This window comes from Psittacula echo (assembly GCF_963264785.1).
Source record: "Psittacula echo genome assembly, chromosome: 3".
Lineage (NCBI taxonomy): Eukaryota > Metazoa > Chordata > Aves > Psittaciformes > Psittacidae > Psittacula > Psittacula echo.
This window is the reverse complement of record NC_137736.1, coordinates 60,288,623-60,307,683: the sequence shown is the minus strand read 5'-3', so window position 1 is coordinate 60,307,683 and position 19,061 is coordinate 60,288,623. Positions and strand designations below refer to the sequence as shown.

General features: G+C 44.6%; 2 protein-coding genes across 2 annotated transcripts in view; both read right to left on the bottom strand.

Annotated features, from left to right (window-relative positions):
* Positions 1-11,582: 11,582 nt before the first annotated feature.
* Positions 11,583-18,476, bottom strand: PDCL3 (phosducin like 3). Its single transcript, XM_080612913.1, has 6 exons — positions 18,375-18,476; positions 16,802-16,931; positions 16,054-16,144; positions 15,253-15,396; positions 14,240-14,448; positions 11,583-11,972 (listed from the first exon to the last, which is right to left on the bottom strand). Exons 1-6 carry the CDS (start codon positions 18,378-18,380, stop codon positions 11,830-11,832), a joined length of 723 nt encoding a protein of 240 aa, XP_080469039.1. The 5' UTR covers positions 18,381-18,476; the 3' UTR covers positions 11,583-11,829.
* Positions 18,477-18,835: 359 nt separating this feature from the next.
* The window catches only part of NMS (neuromedin S), a gene marked incomplete at both ends in the record, with an annotated part of 28,594 nt that continues 28,368 nt past the window's right edge, over positions 18,836-19,061 (bottom strand). Inside the window, one exon of the mRNA XM_080613530.1 lies at positions 18,836-18,891. Within this exon, the coding sequence (XP_080469656.1) occupies positions 18,836-18,891 (56 nt within the window). The remainder of the gene's footprint in view (positions 18,892-19,061) is intronic.

The window sequence follows — 19,061 nt, the reverse complement described above, 5'->3', positions numbered from 1 at the left end:
GCGAGCAGCCCCAGTCGACACCCCACCACACGCTTCCCTGCAGCATGGAGTGCGGGCACCCACAGCCAGGAGCAGCTTTTCTGCTGGCAGACTCCCGACATGGTCAGCCGGGAGCCCCGTGAGTCCCTATGTGGTGTGTGAATGTCACCCTTTAGCAGAGATTATTAGTAGGCTTTGTCTGACTGACAAGCACTTGGCGCTTCGCCTCGAATCTTCGAAGGCAGGCAGGCGAGGGGGCAAAGAGCACTAATAGAATTCTTCAATGTCATTTTAATAGGATCACTGGTATGTGATAGCTATTTTTTTGCCCCTCTTTATCTTTCTCTGTCCTCTGCTGGGCTCTGTGTTAATGCCCTCTGGTGATACTGAATTCTTTCCAAGTTTCTGAATTAAACAAAAATAATTAAATAAATAAATCCCACCAGCATTAATTATTGTTCCAGGAGGATATCTTCCCTTAAGGACGCAAGGTTTCTCTGAAGCCATCTGTCTGGATTTTCTTCCCTTGGGACACACAGAACAGTTAGCAACTCAGTATTTCCAAAAGGAAACTTGCAGCTCGTGTAGATAATATGAATGACCCAGTTGCCCTGGGAAGGGAAGCACCGTCTCGTGTGCAGTGTGTTCCATATGCTATCCATCCACCTTCCTCAGTTAATGAGGCTCAGACTTCTTCATGCTGGTCAAGATAAATATAAAGCTCCCTAGCCCTGAAATCACCGTAGTGAGGTTGCCATGGTAAAAAAGAAGAAAAAATGTTCAGTCCATCACAGACTGGGCTAAAACCTGATACAAAAAGAGACACTGGCATTGCATCAAGACACAGAAACATGCATGTGACATTCTCAGAATTGCCATCATCCAGATAAAGTTTGGATTTTTAAAAACATCCTGTTCTGTTAATTTTTCTAACAAGATACATTTGAGTTCCGTCTTATGGGAAGATATTCTGAGAACAGGCCTGTAACGCTGAAGGTTGCTAACCCAAGTATTGATGCTGAGCCATGACAGAAACAGAAATCCTTATCCACACCATTTGTATTAATGTTTTGTGACCTGGTCTGCAAAAAAAAAGGATATCTCATGCAAAATCTAGATCCCAATTCCACATTCCAGTTCCACTGTTGATAACCAGGCAGCTTAATTACCTCCCAGAGTGATTACGAGGCTGGGTTATTTAAGGTTTGAAAAGCCCTATGGAGGTTCTAACAGAATGTCAGTCACATACAGGAATAGAGATGTAAGGGGTGCTCTGCCCTTGGGCACAGGCAGTAAGCTCATATGGGCACTGCATTTACCTGAACACAGGATCCAGAAACCTCACAGAACAGCATTCAGCTTTGAAAACCACAGCATTAGATCCCAAGACTTGAGAGACCACAAATTCTCCTTGAGAAGCATCCACCCTGCCACTCTCATTATGAATGAGCATATTGGATGCTGTGTGCTCCAGTAGTTCTAAGCAGGTCCTCTTTGTCTGTATCTCAGTGTGTCCATCCAGAGTCCAGCTCCGATTTGTAAACTGTCCAGATTTATGTTGTTTTCCTCATCATCGTACCTAATGGTGAGATTGAGGAGGGTTTGGCCATAAGTTAATGGGAATCAACCAGGATAGTTTTGTAAACAAAGTATCAAAGCAATACTGTCCCATGCCAATGTGTCTTCAGGAAGAACAGAGGAAGGTGAACCTATGAAGATGAGCTGGATCACCACCTGTAACAGAGTTGGGACATGAGCCCTGAAGAAATACCAATTAGGGCTAAAATCCCTCCTAGCCTGCTCAATGAGTGATAATGAAAATCTCCTCAACCGATTATGCTCCACTGTTCATTCAGGTGGGGGATGTTTGACTCCTGGTTACACAGCAACACACAGGATTGTGCCTAGATGTGCCCTCGCCAAGCCTAGAAATTAGGTTTTGCTAGTGGAGATTTCAAGTCCTGTTTGTCTCCTAAGAGCCCTCTCCAGAGCACTCCCTCTCAAGAGAGCAGAGCTGCAGTGGGGAGAAGTGGTGGCGGCAGCTTGCAGCAACATCCTCGCATGTGGCTCAGCTACAGGGAGAATGACCGAGTGTTGCTGCTCTGCAGTAGTGGCTACTGAGGGGCCAGATGTCTGCAGGGGTCAGGAAGAGGCTCTCATGCCTCTTCCCAGGCTGTCTGTCTGCTGGCATGGCAGCAACCCACCCAGACTGGCACTTGCAATGCCAAGCCAGGGATTTTCCTGAGGCTGATCAGAAAACTGAAGGTCTGTGAAGGGACTCTCGCAGATTTGCATGATCAATTTGGATTAATGTTTTACCAATATTCTTTCAAACCAATACAGTCCAATACAAACTTTTTTGGGTTTTAAGTTTCTGGGTCTTTTTTAACACCACTGACATGTATTAGTGTTCAACTCCTTCACTCAATAGAGTTTTCTCAGTCTGCTCCTGATCCAGGGTGCCCTTTATTCTTTAAATCAGTCTCAATACTTAACCCATGAAGCCCACCCAGTAAAAGCCATCTATTTATGTAGGCATTTCTCCAAAAGAGAAGTAGACCAACCTAGAGAAATGCATGGACATGATCTTACACCAGACAGCGACAACTACAAAGAATTGGCACACTTCAGTCCTGTGAAGACTTTCACATCTTACTGGGATAGGACTGCTGTGCTACAAGACAGGCTGAGCCCATTCCTCAGCCTTTACTGGGTTTGGATCCGAATCCTCCCTGGAGACTGATTTGGATGTGATGTTTTTGTTGACAAGATACCTGGAGCCATGGTGGTGGATGAATCAGAAGAGCGTATGGCCAGCTATTGTGACCAACATGGTGACAGATTTATTCTTCATTAAAAAAAGTCTTGCAGAGTTAATGCTGTAGACACTATGTTTATGTGCAATTATAGAGTTGGGTCAGAACGCATGAAAAACAAGCTGCTACCTGTGCATTAGCTAAAGCTGTTAGAAACACGTGGGACAGGTTTACACATGCCTGCAGTGAGACATACTTGAGCATATAGCTGCCATGCTTATCTCACTCTATGTATTCATAGAGTCTTCAACCTGGCACTCAGCAGAATGAGCATCTCAAGTGCTGCCATGGATATTTCGCTGAAACCAGCGTTACACCTAAAAGTAGACAGACTGTAGCAAGCAAGGAAGGAAAGGTCCTTTTTGTGGAGAACATTGCCATCTTGTGCACAATTGTGTTTATTTTCTGCTTGGCATGCTTGTGAGAGGTGATACTGCAGAACTTTCTCATCCTTCCCATCTCTCCTGAAAACTCCAGGAAGCATGAAGCAGTGCTCAAGCCCTTTAATGGAGGAGTCTCCCTAAATAGCATCAGTTTGTTCCAGTCCTTAATCAATGATAACAAGATCTGAACTAGCAAAATTTTCCTTTTATCTTGCAAAATGCTTCATTAAGAACATTTAATGAAAAAAAGCCAGCTGAATCACAATGAAATTAGTAACATAGCGGAAAAACAGGGCTAAAAAAGTTTTACAGAAGTCTGTGATTCTTTAACAAATGGAAGAGCAGCATTCACTCACAAACTATCTGCAAATGCTGGCAGCCGTGCAGGCACACAGTAAGTGTGGCAACAGCAGAGAACTCCTGTACAGAAGTATAGGACTCCTATGCATATGTATAGACAAAACAGCTACCCTAGTGTAGCAATCGCCCTCAGAGAGTTTCATAGCTCACTGCAGTTATAAATTACAGAAACCTTGAAACACCTATATATGGTCATTAAACACAAATATGAACTTTCTTGGTGAGAAATATAAGGCTTAGTGAAGCTATGTTGTTTATGTAGGGAAAAGTTGGCACAGCCATAAAGACAGCATTTCCATGCCTCATCTGCAAGGACATCTCCCTAAAACGCAGAACAACATATACCACAGCAGTCTAGGAGTTTTCCTGCTGGAGTATGTGGAAAATCTGGCACCCCATCCCCCATGAAATCTAGGCCAATACCACAGGATTTCCACACTGTACTGCCTCCTTCCATACTTTTTTATCACCTGCAGGTGGGCAGCTGTGCTCCAGGTAAGTGCTTGTCTCACTGCCAGCAAACTCCAAGGTGACTCCAAAAAGTGGCTTCAAGCACTCCCTGGATTCTGGTGAACCTGAGTGTAGGTAGCCCCACCAGCCACTTGTCCTCAGCCAGGATCCCATCTGCACAGATCACCACATCATCACCAGGGCACGATGTGCTGTGGTTTGTACGTGTTCCCTGTTTGATGGAGTAATGGAGTAAAATCCACGAGCATTGACGGAGTGTGTGACTTGCTCCAAGGGGTCCTTTACACCAGAGGGGGAAAATTCATTGGCCTTTTGAGGAAGCCTTGATGGAAAAGGGAGAATAGTTGAGTCTACAGAAAACTCTCACTTTCCCTCTGCCTGCTTTCCAAGCCAGGTAATGTCTGTATCCAGCTGGGTGCCCAGACCACCAGGGCACTATCTGCATTTCAAAACAAGGTGTACAGAGCACAAGGCAGGGGATATAACAGGACCCAGTTTCTTGCATGACTTTCTAAGGAAATCCATGCAAACTTGGAATGACAGTTAGAGCAAATATCCCTGAATCTTTATCATAATACAGATTTTTCTTCCTCACCTCTACTCTTCTTCTCTGATGATGGGCAGACCTATCATTTAAGCCTGTTCATTAAGGCATAAAAGTTAATTTAAGCCTTATCATTAAGGGGCTCCTGTCTGAGCCCTTTTTTGCCTGCCTGCGCCTGTTGCCCTTCATCTCTTCTGCTGTCTCAAAGGCTCTCCCCCTCTCCCTCTTCTCAGGAGGGAAGGAAGACAAGAAACTTCCTCAAGCACTTCCAGGATCAGCACTTTGATCTGGACTTAGTTCACCCCATAGGGATCTGATTGACATGCAATTCCCCACCCCTATTAAGTTTGCTAAGTAGATGTAATCAGAGAGAAGGCACCTCAGTTAAAGAAGTTTGGGGACATTACCAGACATGAAAGCCTACTCTGCATTTTGCATATTGTTCTTATTTCACACAGTATCACAGTATGCTAGAGATTGGAAGGGACCTCAAAAGATCATCCAGTCCAATCCCCCTGCCGGAGCAGGAACACCTAGATGAGGTTACACAGAAATGTGTCCAGGCAGGTTTTGAATGTCTCCAGAGAAGGAGACTCCACAACCCCCCTGGGCAGCCGGTTCCAGTGTTCCGTCACCCTCACTGAGAAGAAGTTTCTTCTCAAGTTTAAGTGGAACTTCTTGTGTTCCAGTTTGTACCCATTACCCCTTGTCCTATCATTGTTTGCCACTGAGAAGAGCCTGGCTCCGTCCTCATGACACTCCCCCTTTATATATTTATATACACTAATAAGGTCACCCCGCAGTCTCTTCTTCTCCCAACTATAGAGACCCAGCTCCCTCAGCCTTTCCTCATAAGGGAGATGCTCCACTCCCTTAATCATCTCAGTTGCCCTGCGCTAGACTCTCTCCAGCAGGTCCCTGTCCTTCTTGAACTGAGGGGCCCAGAACTGGACACAATATTCCAGATGTGTTCTCACCAGGGCAGAGTAGAGGGGAAGGAGGACCCCTCTCGACCTACTGACCACCCCCCTTCTAATACACCCCAGGATGCCATTGGCCTTCTTGGCCACAAGGGCACAGTGTTGGCTCATGGTCATCCTGCTGTCCACTAGGACCCCCAGGTCCCTCTCCCCTACACTGCTCTCTAACAGGTCGTTCCCCAACCTATACTGGAACCTGGGGTTGTTCCTGCCCAGATGCAGGACTCTACACTTCCCCTTGTTGAATTTCATCAAGTTACTCCCTGCCCAGCTCTCCAGCCTGTCCAGGTCCCGCTGGATGGCAGCACAGCCTTCTGGCGTGTCAGCCACTCCTCCCAGCTTAGTGTCATCAGCAAACTTGCTGACAGTACACTCAATTCCCTCATCTAAATCATTGATGAATATATTAAATAATACTGGTCCCAGTACTGACCCTTGAGGCACTCCACTAGATACAGGCCTCCAACTAGACTCCGCTTCATAGACTAGAACTCTCTGGCTTCTCTCCTTCAGCCAGTTCACAATCCACCTCACCACCCGACCATCCAGTCCACACTTCCTCAGTTTAGTTATGAGGGTGCTGTGGGAGACTGTGTCAAATGCTTTGCTGAAGTCAAGGTAGACCACATCCACCGCTCTGCCATCATCCATCCACTGTGTTATTTCCTCATAAAAGGCTATGAGGTTGGTCAAGCATGACTTCCCCTTGGTAAAGCCATGTTGACTGCCCCTCATAACTCTCTTATCCTTGACATGCCTTAAGATGGCATCAAGGATAAGGTGTTCCATCACTTTCCCAGGGATGGAGGTGAGGCTGACCGGTATATAGTTACCCGGGTCCTCCTTCTTGCCCTTTTTGAAGACTGGAGTGACATTTGCTTTCCCCCAGTCCTCACTAAACTTTCCACCCTTTTACCACCAGCGCTTTTCTTGAAGAAAATGGGGCTTTGAGCAACCTGGTCTAGCGGAAGGTGTCCCTGCCCATGGTAGGGGGTTGGAACTAGGTAATCTTTAAAGTCCCTTCCAACCCAAACCATTCTGTGATTCTATGAAAACAGTCAATGTCTTGGTACTATGGCAGAGATCAGCCTTTGCAACTGTCTATTGCTGGTCTTCTCCTGCCTTGAAGATGGCCCTCACAATTGCTTCTCTTATCACCTGAGGCCAGGCACAACTAAACCACAGAAAGTGATAGTCAACTTGAAGGTTCAGGACATCCCTACTTTCATCTTTACATAACAGAAATAATCTGCATATGGGTAGATAATTAATAAAGCTTCCCAACACCCCCAGACAGTCTGTACCATTGCACAGAAGGATAAAACAGCACTCAGGCAAGAAGAAAAGTTCAATAGCTAGCCTTGCTGTCCTCCTTGTAAATGAAAGTATTCCTGTGGATATTTATGTGAGTGGATCAGGATAACACATGCCATAGCAGGCATCAGTCTCACTCTTGCGGTGGGCAAAAGCTCCCTGGAAAACCAAGACTTCCTCTCTCTAGTAAATACTGTAACTTTTGCCTGCACAGGAAGCATCTTTGGGTTTAAGTTATTCAATATACTGGAAGAAATATGACTTATTCTAGTAGATATATTGAACCAGATATATCACAAATATACATAATTACATTAATCTCATTAATTGTCCATTAATAACTGTTACGTGGAGTGCTCTGCCTTAGATCATATAATTCCTTGCTTATTTAACACCTGAAGTGTTAAATAGAAACAGCCTCAAAATTACTTGATATTTTTCCTGCTGTTTTTTATCAGACCTCAATTCCTTCAGTCATCTCTGTAAATTAAAATTAATAAGGCAAAGTCCTGAAAAATTCAGCATGGTGCTAAGTGATGGACGTTTTAACACGTTACATGAAAACGAGTCAACTCATTCATCAGTCTCCCACACAAGCCTACAGAAAGTCTCTTGCTTGCATTTTTTATTGGTTCTGCCGTCTTCAGAAGGGAACGAAGCCTCTTCCTGCATCATAACAGCCCTCTGCTAATAGATGGACCTAGAGAAGTTCAATATTTTTTATAATTCTGTGAAGAGCTAAATGCATCAATAAAATACTTTATGCCTCCTGCAAGCCTTTGATGACTGAATTAGCTAAATGAGATAGAAATGAGGACTGATTTATAATGGGCTGTAGCAAGAAACGAGTTCAGCCACCTTCCAAACAACTGACAGGCAATAGATTAGTTTTAGTAGTGTACCGATTTAAAAGAAACGAAGGGAAAGCATTCCCCTTTGATCTCAGTAAGAGCAGTTTCTTTAGACATGATTCGATCCAAACAAATATTCCTCAAGAGGTTCAGATAATGGTGCTTTTCTTACCCCCTTTACAAAACAAGAGGCAGTTCAAACTAAGTTACTGAACTTTCTATTAGAAGTCTCATTTTCTCTTGCTACACAGCCTATGAAGTAGGCAACTTCCCAAGACTTCCAGAGAATAACGAAAAATTTTTGTGAAGTTAAGATTACAATACAGGAATAAAAAGTACACCTTAACTTCAATGGGAATTGTTGTAGATCAGAGCTATCCTCTCTTCATGAACTCTATAAAGGTGTTAGTGTCCAGATGTCATGCTGATTTACAGCTTAATATCATGTGCTTATTCTATATTCCATTCGAGCACAGCTTTCTCATAATGAATCATCTCAACTAAGTTAAACTACTCCCAGCAGAGAAGCCAACCAAATAACCCACCTAGAGTGTGTTTGGGAAAGGAAGTGATGGGCCAGACCAGAAGAGGATGGAGGTGAGGCTGAGCTGAGCCTTGGGAAAGGAAGACCTGACCAAAACAGGTATGGCACAGCACGCGTATTCAAAGGACACTCCATTTCACCTTCTGTGATCACAGTCCTGCAGATACTTACACCTACATGCAGTCCCTGACCATGGTTGGATTAAGTACCTGGAGAATGCGCAGCTTACCTAGCCCCTTACGCGGCCTTGTCCTGCTTGCACAAGACCCGTCTCTCCCTCAGCATGCAAAGTGGATGTAAAAAGTTCAGCAGGGTTTCGTGGGTGCAGATTGTGAATGCAAACAGGTCCAGGTGAAGGAAAATCTGAGTGGTGACTTACCTGGATCAGGGCAGCCTGCTGTGAACCTAATATGGCTTCACACATAACCTGAGTAAGCAGTAGACTTCAGACCTGTACCATGAAGAAAAACCTTTTTATTATTAGTGGTTCACTTACATTTCACACAAAAAAACCTCCAGAATGACTGACTGCTAATGGCAAATCACCTGCTCCTGGCTATGGTTCAGGATTACTTCTCACACATACACATAACACCTGCTGGCACAGCTGCAGGGTGGGATGAGTCACAGATGCTTTCACAGTGTTACGCAGGACAGTAACTCATACAAGCCTCAGCACCATTTACAGGACCTCTGCCTCTGACTCCTCCCATGATAGCTGACTGAAAAACCCTTCTCATACCACTGAGAAGTGAGCACTGATCTGAGATTAGCTGTTGACCAGCTGCAAAAATATTAATAGTGCATTTAGCAACAGTGCCCCAATTCTTGGCAAATGAGAATTCACACTCTTCAATTATTTTCTCCTATTACATTGCCTCATTCTACTATGTATATTAATTGGCTATTTTGGTATGCTATTTAGCAGCTGGCTTCCTTTTAAGCTAAGGATCATTCCCCTTAACTGCATGCTTCCATAGCTTCTGCTCTGCCAAAAGGTTAAACTGATCTCATTATCCATTTCCTGCAGAGACCTAATTTCTACAAAAGGCCTTGAGCAAGGCAGTATGATTGGCAGGAAAGAACAGACTGCAAGAAGCTGTTTTCACATTTAGCCAAATACTGGTAAGAACAGACACCATTTGAAATGATGCTCCACATGGGTCCCAGCAGATGGGCAGAACATTTATCCTCTTCTGGTTTATGATTATTCTTGCATCAGCCCCTTTCAGCATGGCACCCCCCAACATGTCAACACATTAAGTAGCTAAGGACAGAAGATGGTACAAGTCAAACCATGAGGGTGGTGAGACACTGGAGCAGGTTACCCAGAGAGGTTGTGGCTGTCCCATCCCTAGCAGTGTTCAAGGCCAAGTTGGATGGGGCTTTGAGCAACCTGGGCTAGTGGAGGGTTTCCCTGCGCATGGCAGAGGATTTGAACTGGATGGTCTTTAAGGTCCCAGTCAAGCACTGGGACAACTTGAGGAGTCTTCATCCCTAGATGTTTCCAAGATCAGATCTCACACCAACCCCATGCAACTGCAGTGCTCATCATGCTTTGAGCTCCTCTCCTGCTGTGGTCCATGAATCATCGGTGGTCTAGAAGACAGTGAAAAGGCAGCTGCAAAGTCACTGCTACTCTGCCTCCATAGAGGTGCTGAAGTGGGAGATAGGGAGTAGTAGAAGAAAAAAAAAAAAAAAAAACAAAAACCAACCAACCAAACAAAAAACGTATCCAAAACATTGCCTACTTTTAAAATCAGATTTCAAATTGAAGTTGTCACAGTACGGTACAAGATGGATTGCAGATCCCACTTCCCCTCCCTAGGAGGTTTGATAAATTTTATATTAAAACCAAGTTGAATACGGCAGCTGCGCCTGCATTAGCAATACAGACAGCTCAACTGCACCAGATCTGGAGGGAAAGGCTGAGGGTGTGACATTCACTCTACACACATTTCACAGGGCCTTATTTCAGGTTAGCTTTAGCCTAGCTTTTGGGACTGACTTTACTTGGGGGTCTTCTAGATAGTTTCCTCCAAAAGGAACCCAGCCCACATGCTCAGAGGTCACCAAAGCACTGTTAAATGAGGACAGCCAAAAGAGAAACAAAATAAACAAATGCATGCTTCTATGGGGAGAAAGAGTTGTCATTTTCCTAGACTGTAAGAAGTTATAAGCACAGAAAAGCATCAGGTCTGACAGCATTTTGGGTAGTCCAGTGTCATGAGAAGCGTCATGCTATGTACAATACTATTCAAGATTTATCAGCTTGTATTCTGCTGCATTTGGCTTACTTGTACAATGTTAATATTTTGGGAAAAAAAAAAAAAAGGAGACTTAAGTCACTCAAAACACCTTCCAGATCTCAAAGAGGAAGCTCTCCATCAGGATTTTACAACTTCACCTGAAACTGAAGGTACACAGTTATTTGACCAATTTGACTGGGAAGACAGCGCAGGAAACATGTTTTAAAGTTGCTATGAACCAATACAACACTATCAAAAAATTGCTTATTCTTACATTCGATACCATCCACCTACAGATTCCATTAGCAACATAACTCAATGTCCTTAGGGCAGCCTTGTTAGCAAAAGCTCTTGGAGCTTGTTAGCCCAAGCGTAGACAAATTGAGAGTGTAGGTGGACATTAAATCCAACTCAAAAATAAGCAAGCAGCTCTGAGTGTCAGCAGATCTATAATTAAGGTGGTATTTCAGTTCATTCTCTTCTAAGGCTTCAATTATTATTACCTAGAAGATGGAAGGCTTTAATATAGAAAGACATCAGGTGTTCAAACATAATTTTCTCTCCCATTTGGCAATGGCACTACTGTAGCAACGCATGGACTTCTGATTTGTGGAAGAAGTCAGCAGTTTCACTCTTGAGCCATCTTGAATTTCTTTTCCCCAATAAGCAGATAAGATGGTGAAGGAAACTCAACCGCTATTAAAGGCAAAATACCGCTGCTAAATGAAAGCGTGTTCTGAACTCAGCAGGTCTTGGGAGATGCTGGCCATCACCAAGGCCTCTCTCAAGATGTCTGGAGTTCCAGCTCATGGCGTTGTGCTGGCCCTCCTGACAGCACACCTCTGCAAAGGACCACATGCAACCTTCAGTGACACCCACATCCTGCATCACCTTCCCTAGCTTTCCACACAGTCCAGGCTGTCAGACATATACACATGACAAACCAATACAAGGCCCAACTAAGTGCTATAACCAATTGTTTAAGGCCAGCTTATATTTCCTTTTTTTTTTTTAAGAAATCAGCAATGTACTAAGAAAATAATAACAAGAGACCTGTTTCGACTTAAGTCTGTATTTTAAAACTTTTGAGTCAGATTTACTTAGGCTTCTTAATACAAAATGTCTTTCACAATCTTAAGTGAATCTGCAGTAAGTTGGCCTTTTTAAAAAAAAAACCAAGATGAAAACTTTTTTAGTTTCTAGAAGTTTCTAGATAGGTGTTTGTCTTGAAATACTACTCTTCTGGGGCTTAGTGAGATCTTGATGAGTGTCTCCAGTGCTCTAGGTGGGAACACTGGCTTCAAGAGTACTGTATCAATCTTGATGCTGCCGCAGAAGTTAGTCATCCTCTGAGTCACTCTTGCTCCTGGCTGGGACACGCGCCCTGATTGAGGACATAAGCTGGTCCTGGATCTGCTTCCTGGGGTTCTCCTCAAGGTCAGTCTTGATGGCACCCGACTCTGAAATTTTCCACTCCAATTCTGCATAGAGGAGAACAAGAGAGCCATGAATGCAGGGAGCAAACTGGAAAAAGTCCACCCTTGCTTCCCTAGCTTTCTCTTACCACCATGAAAAGTAGGGCCCTATTCTATTCCTTCCCCTCCTCTTCCACACCCAGGCCCCAAGCCCCTGTCCTGCACCCACTCCAGCTGAGCCCTCCCTTCAGACAGTCACTACTGCTGGCACAGGTTTCAGCCCAGGGCACAGGGGTACTGCTCTGCAGCCCACCAGCAGCAATCCCAGTGCCTCCCTGCTACTTCTACAGCCAGGAGTGCAAAAGAGGTGATTGATACCAAGCAGCAGCTTTAGAGGCAACTCTCGTAGTGAAAGCAAATTCAGCTTTCTTCTAACCACATAAGGGCAGAAGACAGGTTTGCACATCTATCACCAGTGGAGGAGTACTGCTCATATATTACAGCTGTCTCCATCATATACAGAGTTCATCCCAATCAAAAGAGCCTGGAAATAGACCTGTGGAGGGGCAAACAAATGGTAGCAATTCCACTGACACATCAGAATTACAGGTATTTTTCAGGGATGTATTCTGTAAACGCAATTCACCCCTTTCCCACTACACCATGCCCTGCTTATTAGTTTCTTAGCAAGACAGAAAGAGAGACTCCACCATCAATAGCAGGCCTATTACTATGTAGGCCCAAATTGGATGGCTTCCCAGAAGCAGCAGAAAGTCAATACAACACACTCAGTTGAAAGCTCTCTCCTACTCCTGCTGCAAACCTATCATTAAATCTAATTTCCTTCAGAAACTACAGAGTAATGAATACAACCTCACGCTTTCTTTTACCTCTGGTGGAAGTCACCTGGGCTTCGGGGACAAGGAATGAAGAAAATTATTAATAAAAGAATGTGCAGAGTTCCAGTGCCCAGCTACCTGCGATGACCAAATTAAGCTGGCTCAGACATCCCCCAAAATCAACTATTTATGTACTAAAAATGGGAGAAGTAACTATAGGTTCTGCTACCACTGCTCACTTCAGTACATAATCAAGCAACCACTGTAGTCAGTTAGCTGTTCTCAAATCAGTGATCTCAGTGGTGAGCTTTTCCCCTTCTGACAGTGCCAGGCAGAGGAATATTTTCTACAGCACATGCTCAGAGTATCCCATAAACTTCAGAAGTTTAGTAAAAAAACAAAAAAAAAACAAAAAAAACCCCTCTTTGCATCCTATCCCAGTACAGACAGTGATATAATCCAGCAGGGACCCTGAAATGCTTCCTAACTGTTGCTCAATTTAGATAAAGATGTCCTTAAAGTCTGACCTTAAAAAAACCTTTAAGGCATCTGGACCAATATGCCTACTCAGAAAGCTGATGAGTATCCTTTCAACTGAAGTAAAAATCCAACAGGTTACGGAGTTGCACGTACTTTCCAAGAAGAATCTTTTTCACTGCTGACCTCTGCCTTCAAGCACTGCTGTAGGACACCATCCCCAACCAACCACCTCCAAACAGCAGCTTTTGCTGAAGAGCCACAGTGCTTCAAGACCTGCATTGCTGCCCTCAGCACCTCCTGAAGCACGTCATGCTGACAAGGCTGCACAGCCCAGCCTGCCTCCAGGCTACTGACATGGGCAAGGAGAAACGGGTCTATGGAAAACCACAACCTCCAGGAAAGGTAACAGCCTCTCCTCATGGAGCCCTGTGCCCCTGAACTACTGAGCCAGGAGCTTAACATGTTGCTATCTCCAGGAGATGGCAAGAGGAAAGGGAAGCAGCCCAATTTCAGGCTAGCAGCCCCATTCAGATAAAGGGACAGGCTCTCTCTAAAGGTTCACGAGGAGCAGAGCCTGCATGTCAGGAAAGTACAACAGATAAATACATGCTCTCAGGTTGAAACAAGGAGCACTACAACGCAGTAGGCAAGCACCAGTTATCAAGTGCACAGATTATTCAGCAACTGGAGGCAAGGGCAGTTATCCAGGTACAAGAGCCCCAAAGAATATGTGTGGGCACTATTTACTCTTTAATATATTCAGGAAAATCTGTTTCACCCAACATAGGATGTGAATACTTCCATACACATAAGATTAGTATTTGTATGTTGGCTTACTCAGCCACTCATTGCTTTTACAAGAAACCTTAATTGCACATTGTTGAGCCAGAAGGGTGCAGAAAAAAATCTAATAGAATTTTTAGTACCTCCCTTCTCCTCCTAAACCTCATTTCTCCCATTCCCAGCAAAGTAGTTTTGCTTTTCCTTTGGAAGATGGGAAATGCAGCCACTCACCATCCCTTGTCAGGTTCATGCCACCAAATACCAAAGGCCCAATGAACTGAGCTTTGATATCTCCCTCCAAGTAGACAAATATCGTAGGCAGGTTCTTATCAGGGTAGTTGGGAATGCAGGTGGTAGAGATAGCTTTGATGAATTTCACATCTCTGAACTTTCTTGCAAGCCCGCTCATATGTTGATTTATTAAGGCACAGAGTGGAATTCTGTGAACAGCAACACACATGTATGGAAAAAAGACAGTAATCAGCTCCAGAAGAAAGGTCAGAAATACCAGCTCAGTAAGCATCATTCATACAAAGACAAGTTACCAGGAGTAACTTCTGAATACCTTAGTTGTCCAGTATTCCAGTGTTCAAAGAAAATCAGAATCACTGGAGGTTTTGGTGGGTTTTTTGTTTTAAGATATTAGCAATGCAACCTTTCCCTCCACCATACAGATAAACTGATTTAAGAAGATATGATATTTAGAAATTGCATGAGCAAGGGCAAAATCAAAATAATATTTCCTGGAATAAAGTATGCAGATGACAATGAACACATGTTGGGCAATTAGAGATAATGAACAAAACCAAATACTTCTAACCCTTTCCAGAAAATTCTGGCAACTTTTAGGCAAGTTTCTCCATCATGCTAGCAGGACTGGAAACCTGGTTTACTCCATTTTTGTGCCTCTAGAAACCAGGCTAAGACACACAGCGATCCTTCTAAAGCACAGCCCTTCACACCTTAGCTGGAATAATTTCCAAAACCTGGATATTTCACTGCAGGAGCTATGTCTGTGGTAGTTGTACGGTACAAATCGTGCTGTGCTATACAGATGTACAAAAAAACCCCATTCTTCATGGTAACACCATTTTAGGGCTAAGTTTGGCAGTCTTGAGTCAACAGTAATGAAACTACTAATTCAATTTTTTATTTCTTGGAACTCCAGAATCAGTTCCTTAATCTCCACAGTACCACACATTTATTGACAGTGAGAGGTTTAAAGTTTAAAAACAAATTCTTACCCTTGCTTATAGAGGTGCAGGACTACCCATATATCTTTTCCAGCCTTTGTAACTTCTTGAATGTAATCTTTTCCCGAAATCTCCAAAACTTCCCCAAATTTGTTCTTCATTTGTGCTGCTCTCATTTCTGCTAGCCTTTGCTGCCTGAACAGCAATGAACAGGAAAGGGATCTTGAGAATAGATGTGTTTTTGACAGAACAACACTTACAGCAGCTGCTTGAAACCTATACTTCAGAGACACATTACAAACTTCTTCAAACCCCAGAGCAACAAAAGCAAGTTTACACAGACAACAGGTGCTCTTGTATTTGCATCACAGTCTTAAACTGCCAACATGCAGAACGAACAATTATGTTTCATTAAGTATCTTTTCCCATCATTTCTGCCCTCAGCAGACACTATACTAGCAAACTAAATAGCAAAAACCAGAGAGATGGTAGAGGTAAAGAGATAATGGAAAGCCAACACTGTAATTATGCAAATCTGCAGCACCTTAATCTCATTCATGCAAAAATTGAGAAGTCTTGGAGGCAATTTTCAAAGCTCTCAGAACCCCCAGCCATGCACTCAGCAGGTGCACATTATCTCTGCAAAAGTAGGTTGCAGATAAAGGACACTGAATTTAAATGCACTTATCCTGTTAAAGACATTTAGAAGCTCTACAAGACACCAGAAACACAACTCACTTTTTCCATCATCAGGCCTAACAACATCCTTCCCCTCTTCAGAAGTATTTAACAGCATATAAAAGAAAAAAACTCCAATTTTCACTAAAGACAAATTCTGCATGCTGCTCTGACCTGTACATTTCAATAGCTTTCTCATCTTCCTCATTAAATTCATCTTCATTCTCTTCCAGCTCTTCCAGAGTCATGTCCTCATAAGTCTTCACTAGAACGGAAGAAACATCAAATCAGCAAAAAACACATTCCAGGATTAAAAGCTCATCAGCTTTTATCAGTCCAACAGAATTTATTTACTTTAAGGACAGATCAACTATGAGAAATACAGCTTCTCTGAGGTATTAGTATTACAGGACTTTTAGAAAATACTATGCAATTTAAACATATAAGTGCAAAGGACTCTCATTTGAAGGCTGCCTGGACTAGCACATAAGTACCTGTGCTAACATTCAAGTTTGATGGCTGCAGCAAAGGCATACTTAACACACACAACAACACAGCAGGGATGCCTGAACAACGGGGGAAGGAGGAAGCATACAACAGGTAATGTCACAAGATACTTCCACTTGAACATTCACATGGCAGACTCTCTTCTTATTTCAGTTTTCAAACATCTACCTCTATAAAAATATGAAGCTGACATCAGGAACAAAGTTTTCTTGTGCTGAAAGAATCCATGTGTTCAGGAATGTATTTGTTTGACACTCTTAACAGATGACCACCCTATATGAGAAGAAGTTTTGGTATTCCTTACAGACTTGGAAAAGGACACATCATTTTACAGGCACATGAACATTACTGACGGCCATTTCTTGTACAAGCTTCCACCAGAAGCCGTTCCGAAACTTGTCCTCCTGCTGCTCACCAAGAGACTTCTGAAGGATGGCAAGCTGCTCCTCTTCCTCTGCACGCTCCCGTTCCTCCAAGTTTTCCTTTGGAGGAAGTATACCTTTCTTGCGCAGGATGTCATTCCACTCTGTGTCTTTATCTGGGTCCTAGAACAGAACAAGAAATAGACTATATGCATTCAAGGTGAACTTTACCACTTCCAGAACTTAACACAGGCAAGTTTTTCAAGAGACACAGCACAACACTAAACTGGTAACTGGACGGATGTCACCAGAAAGTCACAGTGTGCATTCTCCTGATGCTGAGGCTTCTTTGCAGCCCAGACCAACCCTGAATCACAGAATGCTTTTTAAATATAGGGGAGGGTGCAAATGCAGAAGAGTGACTTTATTGGATTTGATCCCACTCCCTGCACATACAAGAAGTCTCAGTGGGATATAAGAGTTTGAAGCATTGTAACCATTGTTGTAGCTCTCACAAGGTGAAAGAGAAGCAGAGAAAATAAGCTGGGCAACAGGGAAGCCGGCTGTCCACAGTGCTCACAAACAGAGCCTCAACGGAATGACAGGCCACCAAGTCAGCAGCAATTGCAACGGAAGTGCTGGTGGGAAGACACACAGGTGCCAGCCTTGCAGATGTAATTCTGGATATATAGCAATACTTCTTAGGAGATTCAAGGCTGTGTGACTACACAAGTGCTTAGAGGAAAACAAGCGCAGACTCTGCCAAACAAGCCCATTGCCAGGAAATCAAATCTAAATCTATGCCTAGACTGTTCCTGAAAGTTAAAGAGAGACTTCACTGTGGCATAGTTGTAATAATCCTCCAAATTAAGGCCAACAGGCACCCGTGTATTGTTGAAAAATCCAGTAGATGTTTTTTTCCAAGTTAGTTAGAAGCTTTATTTCTCCAATACATGAAAATTCACTGCTATGCAGTCACAGGGTGATTTCAGTTCCTTATAGTCTTGAACTAAGTTCACTTTAAAAACTGAATACACCACCTATTGCTTTGCTACGGCTTGTATCAACAGAACTCACACTAGGTCTGTTAAAGAGATTGCATCTTTTCTCTAGACCAAAACACAGTATTTCTGGAAGACTGGGAGAAAAAAAAATAAAGTAAAACATGAAAAAGTAGCACAGCAAATAGCACATGAGATTACTTTTCTTTTTTTGTCTCCGATTGTGGTCATTTCCCCTTGACACCGCAGCTACCATCGTTTATCAGCATACTAAAGCTGACCCTAAAACGCCCATCCACGTACCTACTACAGTAATAAAATAAATACGGTACTCGAAAAGACACACCAAACGACCACAAAACCAAGCCATGGAGCTGCATAACAAGGCCCCACAGGGCGGACACCTACACCCCCAGAGAGGGAGCCGAACCCGGGCTCCCCCCCACCCCGCCTGCCCCTGGGTGCTCCGCCGGTGCGGGCGGCCCATGGCTCCCGGCGAGCCCGAGGCCGCCCCAGCCCGCCCCAGCGGCCGTGACGAAGCACTGTGCCCGGCCCCAGCTCCTCGCCCGGGCGGGCTTCCTCTGCAGCACACGGACCGGGTGCTCTGAGTCCCCCGGCTGCTCACCTGCATCCTGCCGGCAGGGCCGGGGCCCGGTCAGCGGCAGCAACACCAGAGCTCGGCAGAGATGGGCCGGTCCCGGCGTGCGCGGCGCGGCCGGAGGAGGCGGTGCTCCCCATCGGGGCGGGCGCAGCTCCACAGTCTCTTCCCGCAACGCCTAATAAGGCAGGTCCCGGCTCCCGCGGACCCGGCATGGGCTGGGGGGAGCTGCTTCGGGGCGGAACGCCCTGCTTGAGCGGAGCAGTGGCACTCCGGCTACATGAATTCAGTGGATTCAGCTCTTGCTGTGGGTCTGTTTCTTTCCTCTTCTTCTCCCTTCCCACCGGCATTTCCCGTAGCCGCCAGTACCGAGATTTAGAAACGACGGGCCCCACCGCTACGTATCGGCACGGGTCCTGTCCCTGCTTCTGACGGGGATCCCCCTTCACGTTTCGTGAAGGGAGCCCCGGCGTGCACAGAAGCGTAATTTAGAACCGCTCTTTCTCGCCTGTCCTGGGCTCTCGCTGCTGCCCATCCTTCTCTCCTGCAGGCAGAAGGGTGTGAGTGCCCCATGAAGCAGCCAGGGCTGGCGGGTCCCGGTCCTCCGGCAGCTATGGTGGGCACTCACTGGTCTCTCGACCTTCAGGCAGCCGTCCATCCCTGCGTGCTTCCTGGACGGCGATGCTGGAGAGGTTTTCTGCATAGCTAGTTAGA